This window comes from Triticum aestivum, chromosome 3B (genome assembly GCF_018294505.1).
Source record: "Triticum aestivum cultivar Chinese Spring chromosome 3B, IWGSC CS RefSeq v2.1, whole genome shotgun sequence".
NCBI classification, from domain to species: Eukaryota; Viridiplantae; Streptophyta; class Magnoliopsida; order Poales; family Poaceae; genus Triticum; species Triticum aestivum.
The window spans coordinates 559,018,543-559,027,243 of NC_057801.1; the positions used below are offsets into that span (position 1 = coordinate 559,018,543).

At 44.3% G+C, this 8,701-nt stretch overlaps 1 protein-coding gene across 8 annotated transcripts in view; it reads left to right on the forward strand.

Moving 5' to 3' along the window:
- The window catches only part of LOC123070901 (uncharacterized), a 6,333-nt gene extending 634 nt beyond the window's left edge, over positions 1-5,699 (forward strand). Inside the window, exons 2-9 of one of the 8 annotated variants that reach the window (XM_044494309.1) lie at positions 33-368; positions 1,413-3,412; positions 4,278-4,334; positions 4,453-4,685; positions 4,777-4,946; positions 5,044-5,103; positions 5,197-5,286; positions 5,396-5,699. In XM_044494309.1, the coding sequence (XP_044350244.1) occupies positions 33-368; positions 1,413-2,192 (1,116 nt within the window). In that variant the 3' untranslated portion in view covers positions 2,193-3,412; positions 4,278-4,334; positions 4,453-4,685; ... (2 more) ...; positions 5,197-5,286; positions 5,396-5,699. Of the gene's footprint in view, positions 1-32; positions 369-1,412; positions 3,413-4,277; positions 4,335-4,452; positions 4,686-4,776; positions 5,104-5,196; positions 5,287-5,395 lie in introns of all 8 variants that reach the window. The other 7 variants (XM_044494310.1, XM_044494306.1, XM_044494304.1 and 4 more) reach the window with 7 other exon arrangements.
- Positions 5,700-8,701: the final 3,002 nt, after the last annotated feature.

Below are 8,701 nucleotides of genomic sequence, written 5' to 3' on the forward strand. Positions count from 1 at the left end.
GGGCCGACGCGGCTGCCGGATCCGCGCCGCAGGACCTGAGGGAGGCGATCGTCAAGGGGCTGGGGCTCCAGTCGGAGGAGCTCAAGGTGTCCGGGTTCGACGTGAGGGACGCGCTGGTGGGGCATGCGGTGGCGTACGAGTTCGACATGGAGGTCGGGAGGAAGGCCGTGCCGGTGCGACTGCTCGAGGACGTCAACCGGTGGGACTTCGTCGACCTGCCCATCTTCCGGTCCCAGGCCGACGCCGACGACACGGCGCTCGCCGAGATCGGGCGGGGGAGCTTCGACCCCACGCTGCCGCCCTTCCAGCTCGCCGGGCCCATGGAGCTCTGGATCCAGGACGGCGACGACGTCAGGCTCGCGTTGCCGGTAAGATCAGATGATTTGTTTATTTTGCTGTATTGCTTATCTTAAGGTTGATTCAGTCGTGGCTTGTTGATATGGTTTCCTCGCCTCTGCCTGTACCTGAAATCCCAGAGAACCAGAAGTTGGTGAAAAAAAGGGGTCAGGCATGGTCACCTTAGTTATCGTTGTTTAATAATCTCTGACAACTAGACGAGGTTAGGACCTAGTGACTGGGGAAAGGTATGCTAATGATAGATATTGTCATCATTCTTCGTCTGTGATACATTAAGATGGGGATCTAACTTGGGGGAGAATATCATAAATTTATTCGGCTCAAAACATTTAAATGTAACTATGATCTCTCCTTCACACAAAAGAAGAATATATACAACGTTAGACTGAGCTTAAAATTGCATCCCCCTCCAACATCAACAGGATTGGTGATACTGCCAAGGACCAAAAACACATCTTTTGTCTTGAACATCAAATGTGACTAGTGTCATGGGCTAGATATTGTAGAGCACTTAGGTTTCTTAGGTCACTTCAAGAAATAAGCAGAAGCAGAGACCATCTTCAGTCATCACATGTTGATAGTGCCAGCTGAAATGGCTGGGTGACTTCTGAATGTGTCCGAACAATAAATCGAAGTGCTCTTATGTGTTTAGAAGCTGTATCACTGTTGTTGCGAACTTTTATTACGATGATGAAAGCTCGTATATGAATAGACAGTAGTGAACTACTAGTTGGCATTAGAGAGTTGCACATAGTGGATTCCTCAGTGGTGATTTCAGATAGATCTCACTCACCTTGAGGATGTGTTTGTTTGTACCTAGCTGTAATACACTCTGAATTTCATCTCAAACCTTGCAAAAATTAACGTTCATATACTTCCTTCTTGTGTGTGCGGGCACATTTTCGTCTGACCAAGGATACGACATGGCATTCACATACATGCCGATCATTGTGGTGCAGCCAGTGGACAAATATTCGTGCTTATTGAATTACTATACATGTGGTAAAAAATTTCATCATATCACATATGAAATGCTAATATCTGTTTCTGTACAGCATGATGTCGAAGCTGGAACCCTGAAGAAAGTTGTTCTTGCTGATGGTGCGGTGGTAACAGTGAAAGGTGCTAGGGCGGTGAGCCTCCGTTTGCCCCTCGAACTACCACTTCCTCTCAACCGCACCACATACAAGGGCCGCCTGTCTAGCTTGCTTTCCATTGCTCGAGCCCTACGCGGTGCAGCTCGGTCTAATCAGAAACCCCTGATGTCCCTCCGGATCGAGGGTCCAACCTCATTATCCTCAACCCCTTCCATGTCTCCGAATGACAAGCTCAAGCTCAAAAGGTTGGCCCCAGGTCAAGTGGAGCTCTCCTCGCGTGCGATCCCTGCTGTCACAGACGATGAGGATGAATCACCTAGCCCCGGATTGTGGCCCTTTTTGTCATTGAATGCATCGGATGGCAGCCTGCAGGGGCTTGAAGAACTACTGGCGAAGGTTTTGGGCAAGAAGGCGGGTGAGAAGGGCACGTTCAAGTTGGTGAATGCACGGGCCTCGGCACAAACATATGTCAAAATGGGATTCACGGTGGAGAAGCGGATTGCTGATGGAGAGGTGAACTGGTCTAACTTGCCTGAGTGGAAAACAAAGCCCAAGAAGTTGAGAGCGCACTATGAAGTTCTTGCTCGTGTGGAGCGTGGCCAGGCGATCCCGGAAAGGATCGCCCAGGTGCAGCCTTTCCAGGTCGACGAGGCCATGTCCGAGAGCATGCTCACCGGAAACGTGTCTAGATCGAAGATGGAGGTAGTAAACCCCCCACCGGTTTTTTTCACTTTGTGAGACTGTGAGGGGCTGGAAGCTTTTTATTTCCAAAGTTCTACTTGGGATGGATGTGGCAAAAAGTACTGATTTTATGCAATGGAGCCGGGGAGCCTTCCTGTTGTTCTAAAAAAAGTACTGATTTCTGAGCCAACATGGAACCTGTGTTATACTGGCTAGCTTTGTAAATTACGGGCGCGAACAAGGAGGGCTTACAGTGAAGTGCAGCAATAAGCAAATTGTATGTACACAGTAGACATCTCAAAGCAAAGCAAAAGCGCTCAGAGCATGGGATGGCCGTTTTGGCTCTGGGTACCTTGATGAACAGTAAATTCAAACCAAATCGTAGTTTTAAAAATTCTTATCTTTTTTGTAGATGTTTCATGTTAGTGTAACTTGAATCTATATCTATACTACTATTAAAAGAGCAAACATAAATTTCCCTAAAGCCACACAACAAACCGTACACAGGATAACCAGGACCTTCTGATCAGATTAACTTAAATACATCCCACGGTCTATATTACGCCAAAGATTTGTCATTCAGATCAACGTCTCGGATGCAATGTTCTGCCGAGCAGACGCCGTCGTCTGCCAATCGTGGGAGCGCTTCGCGTCACCCAATCCCGGCGGCCTCGCCCGCAGCTCCTGTTTTTTGGATCGTGACTTCTTTCTCTAGGCGCCAGATAGAGAAACTTGAGCGCTCCTTCCTTCCCCTCCTGCCGTGCGCTTCCCACTGATCCGCCCCCACGTCGACCCCGTCTCCGGTCGATGCCCGTGCTCCTGCAAGCCGCCGCCGACCTCCTATGCCGGTCAGCCGTGCCCAACTCCCCTCCTCCTCCCTTCTCTCCCCCTCTCCTCACTAATCTCTCCTCTCTCTTCGTTCCCACGATGCAGAACGCCATGGCCATGGACCAAAGCTCCGCTGGTCCCTCCCTCGCGACTGCCAGTCTTCCTCCCGACCAGATCGACGACGGCGATGACCAGATCTGCCCCGCTGCCGTTCGTTTCCAAGGGACGTCCGCAGATGGGGTTTCTTCCTCTCAGCCTCCACCACCTGCGGGCTCACCGGTGATTGGACCTGCTCAGCATGCAGGATTGCGTGCTTCCTGGCGAGGTGGTCGTGTCTTGCCCGACGCGCCCTCGGCAGTCGAGTCTTTTTCCACGGTGCCCCATCCTCCAGTAGCTCTGTCGCCATTTGCACCACCGTGCGCCACTGCCCGCTCGCGTGAACCATCCAGGTGGGTAGGTTTGCTTCTGATCTTAAAATTTTCCCCATTCAACTTTTCCTTGATTTTGTTCAGATTGAAATTTGGGCTGTGTTTCGTTGGAAGGCCCGATTTCACCTGCCGAGAGCTGTTGATATCTCAGTTTAAAGCTCACATCTATTAGGTTCGAAACTGAATTTTATCATAGGAAGTTTTGTGTGTTCGCAAGCCTACAACACCCGTTGCATTTTCTTCAGCATGACCAACAACTGCACCTCTGAAGTTAACCATGGCCAGCTACCCAATATATCGTCCAGATGCTAGAGGGATAGCGTCACCGCTGCGCACGATTTTGAGGTGGCCAATTAGCAGTTGTTGGATGGCATCTGGTCGGCAAGCACCTTCCCTCAAGTTTCCGCCTCGCTTAGCATCCGCCCACTTCCCCAGCCAACCCAGCCGCCCCCTCCATGCCGAACCCTGTGCTGGTGGTGGACAAAGTTTGCAAGAGGAACTTGATTTTTTAGCTTTATTTGTTTCTTATACAGGTGATGCTTTTCTATATTATGGATGGATTCTTGATAGCCATCATAGATTACTGCCAAGTAGATAATTGAATATTAAATAAGTAAAAATTCTGCACAATGTAGTACTGATAACATGGTGTTAGTTCCTATGTTTTTTTTGCTTAAAGCCTATATTAGTCGAATTTAATTGGTTTTTACAGTTACACCCACAGATTACAGCATTCAATGAGTTCGATTTGTGGCAGAATCAATGTTGTTCGTTGTTCTGTTCCATGATTCCTAGCAGTTTTTTGTTTCATCATAGGTGGTCACATTCAGATTCAGATTTTTATAATTACATTCAGATTTTTTTTACTTAATGATGATATGTGTAGCCATCCTCCCTGGCGCTGCAATCTGTGAGTATGTTGGTGCATTGCCGAGGACTGGAGGTACTAATATTTCACTTCAAGCTTTTATTTCTTACGCATCATTTGTCTCATTGCTCGGTTTCTTAGTTTGTCTCTGAAAAAATGGGTGTTTGTAAATGATTTGTTTCCACTCTTGTAGAGAAAAGGTCAGGGTCTGATATGCATATGCCAGCACTTCATGTTGAGAACAATTCCGAGGCACCATCGGCACCGGAGTACTGCATCGATGCTGGATCCGTTGGAAGTTTCGCAAGGTTCATAAACCACAGCTGCAACCCTAACCTCTTTGCCCAGTGTGTCCTAACCAATCACCACGACATCAAGCTAGAAAAGGTGATGCTTTTTGCTGCCGACACGGTACTTCCACTTCAGGTGAATTGATTTTTGTTGCATCTCAACAATTTCTACAGGAAAAACTATATAGCTTCTCTCCTGCAATCACGCTAATTATTAGCGAAAGAAGCGCGTTATTTTTGTGTGTAGGGTAGACGGCATGCTGGACACGCTAAGTATAGTTAGTAAATGAAGTTTGTCTGGGTGACATGCCTGTGGGTCACGATGGCATGACATTTTGTGAACAACTGGTTCATATAAGTTGATGGAAGATTTAATCGATCTTTAGACATTTACATGGTCAGCATCCTGCTTTTGATGTACCTCTGTTCATATTTCAGCATATTTGTTCTTTTTATTACCAGGTAGCACCTAACGTCGACAACTGCGATGTCAGGAACTCCCTCACAATTGCCGAATATGTCGCTGAAATTACAACTTCTACAGACAGACCAAGGTAATTATCTGCTTGAAACCCTGTCGAGTTATTTACAGAGTTCTGACCTGGTACGACAATAATAATCTCATTGCAAAATTCTCTGTGCTGTAGGAGTTGAGTTGTGAGGCCCCCACCTACATGACACACCAAACTGATATCAATGAGAAAAGGCGTAGTATTCCCATTGACTGGTTGACTGAGGTAAGTATTCCATTCGATGCTCCATGGATTCGGCAAAGTAGTCTTAACTTAGTATTCTTTGGAATGTAATAAATTTCTTACAAAACCAATGTTTCATTGTCCAATGCAGGTGCAATACAAGCTTGAGCTACTAGGTGAAACACTATTCCTTGCTGTCAACATCATTGATAGATCAATGCATAGAAAAACATGTCTCGAGTTTTCTCTTGAATGAAACCTGCAAGTTTCTCAACTATTTAGTGAAGCTTACCTTGAAAAGAACTATAAATACTACAGGAAGGAGAGCAAGACAATGACAGTTCGTTGGAATATGGATTTTTAGAGGATATTTATGGGTTCAAACCTCTGTAATTACATATTACTTTCCTTGCTGATGCTATTGCTCATGTTATAAAACTGTCCTACTTCGCACACATGGTTTTCAGCAAAGAAAACAGTGTCATGATTTATAAAGTACACTTATAAACAAAAGAAACCATTTTATCACTCCTGCAGTCCACAAGAAAGAGAAAAAAGAACTTCCACCATAATCTTTGTCTTCCTACTTTTACTGACCAATAAAAACAACTATGAAGGAATCTTTTCATAAAATAGATAAAGATCATTTTCAGTTTGAAATGCACAACTCCCAACTTGTCTTTTACTTCTGTTCTGTGCATGTACAAGATGATCTATACATGAATCTTTTCAGAAAATGGATAAAGATCCTTTTCAGTTTGAAATAAACTATAAAGGAATCTTTTCAAAAAATAGAAAAAGATCCTGCTGAATGGTGTTGTACTTGTACATACTGGAATTGTAGCAAAACAAAGTGATGGATGGTCATGGTCTGCAAGATGATCCACATGAATTCATCTCCAAGTTAAAAGAGCCAACAATCATGCATGATGTTTCGTTAGAAATAATATTGCCTTTAAAATGTACGAGTGCATTCTTGGCATCTGACGTTGCCAAACCCGACATTCATGCTTGTTAAGAACTACTCCCTCTGTACCGAAATACATGTCGCTGGAGTAGCTGAAGTACTCCAGCGACATGTATTTCTGTACAGAGGGAGTATAAGAATATGGTAGTATGAGAGACATGTAGGCAAGGTCCCGACATTCATGCTTGTTAAGAACTATAAGAATATGGTAGTATGAGAGACATGTAGGCAAGGTGTATTTGATTGGAAGTAGATGTATCTCTAAAAAATGGATTGGTCGAGACGTGCGTTGCATGTGCAAGCTTACTAGTCGGTGAAAAAACAAAATTAAGTTAACATTTGAAGGTGACATTTGTTTGACTTTCTTTTTTGCACATGTCAAAGTGCTTAAGCTTTTCCCATAAGAATTCTGCAGATAGCAAATGGGTGTGATAGCACTTTTTTTTTTGACAATTGCAAAATACTCCATCTCAAAACAGGTGTCTTAACCTTAGTACAATTTTGTATTAAAGTTAATACAAAGTTAAGATACTTATTTTAAGATGGAAAGAGTAACATTTTTATGCGCTAAGAGCCAAATTGGATTTCTGATGGAGCATGAAGGTGGTCGATTTTTATCTCTCGTGTGCCTAAAGAGTTTAGCAAATGTTCTTAATGCATAGGTGTTTAATTTCCTTTATTTAGCTATTTAGCAACTAAACCTTTTCCTGCATTGTTGAGCTTCCTTGCTTGGCATTGATTTTTTTTAAGCTTTGGTATTGGTTCTTTTTGGGTTACCAAAGTGTTCTCTTTTCTATTTAATTGCTTTATTATCATGTTATTGCTTGATACATGTACACCATGAAACACTTCGGAGGGCCTAGCTAGAATTTCTATCCTTCGTCACCCTGAGCTTCCTTGACCAATTGGGCACAAGAAAACAGCCACAACTAGAGCAGAATACACAACGAAAATATATGGTGCAAACAGAGGGAGATCGTTTGAATTATTAGAATTTTGCCTATTATTATTTACAACAATTTCTACGAAAAAGACCAATGTATGTGCTTTTATCCTTATGTTATGGATTGCTTCTGGATTATTAGTATTTGCATGGTGTTTTCATCTTATCTAACCGATTAAATGTCTACTATACATATAACTATTGTTCTTCATGATTTTATCTATTGAAATTTTGAATTAAAATATATGAAAAAAATGCTCAAATATTCAACATAAACTAAGTTTGCATTCATCATCCATGTAACAAGCTACATAGAGAGGTGTAGAGAACTTAGCTCATAAGGACCACCTTTGTCTCGCACTACCATGCTCTCACCCCCTTCCTTTCTGTCACATTTCAGTTTAATAGAAATGATAGACTATTCATATCAACAAGGTGCCCCTTTTTTTCAGAAGCTCCTCTCGGAAAAAAACCTCCAAGTTAAGTGTCCTCATCCTGGGGTAATTTGAGGATGGATAACCGACCAGGTTGTTCTTCTCGGTGAGCAAGAGTGAGGACAAAGTGCATATGAAATACAAGTGTTAGTTTGAGAGGCGGTCTAGACCTCGCCAAGCGTAACAGCCGAGAACCGGTGGTTGTGGCCGGCGTTTTACAGATGGTCTCAAAATAGACCCTCGCGGTTACATGGGCATGTGCGGGTCGGTGGCGTGGGCATGTGGCGCATGGCGGGTGTGGCTCGTCGTGACATATGGCATGGCACATGTGCCAAGAAGGGGACGTTTCTGTTGGACCTACCATGATGTAAGTTCCTTTGAGTGGAAGTATATGTGGCATCCTGTTTTACTATGGATGATAGACTATTCATATTAATAAGGTGCACTTTTTTTTCCCAAAAGCTCCTCTTGAAAGAATTTCTAAGTTAATTGTGCTTGCCATGGGTAATGTGAGGATGATTGACCGATCGAGAAGTTCTTTCCGGATGCACGCGAGTGAGGACACGATGCAGAGAAAAGACCAGTGTTGGTCTATATCCCACCAGATGTAATAGTTGTGGCCGAGGCATTACACCTTCACCCATCAAGCTTCCTTGTCACCGGCCGCGCGGATTTAACACCGTCGTTCGTACCAACCCTATCTATCTACCGAGCCTCGCTGCCTCCTGCACGGCCGCCTCCTCGCAGGGTCATCGTCGCAACCACCCACGGGTCAGTGCAGAGACGCCCAAGACCATGCATCATCGTCCCCTACATCTTCGCCTGCTTATGTGGGGAGCATTGATGCCGCCTATCGAAGATTTTGTTTTGCATTATACGTGTTAGACCAAATGTTTTGTTTGCTTGATGATGCTTCCAACTATGTTCTTTGGCTTGGCATGGGCAATAGGTCCATGGTCCTACCATTATCCTTACGCCAAGGATGATAAAAACATTGGATTGGCATGTGCGATTCTTGCAGTGACATCCATACGGCACCTCTCTTCTCGAGGTTAGCCCTTGAAGAGCCACTTGAAGCCAAGCCAATCACTTTAATTACAACATGGGATTTGG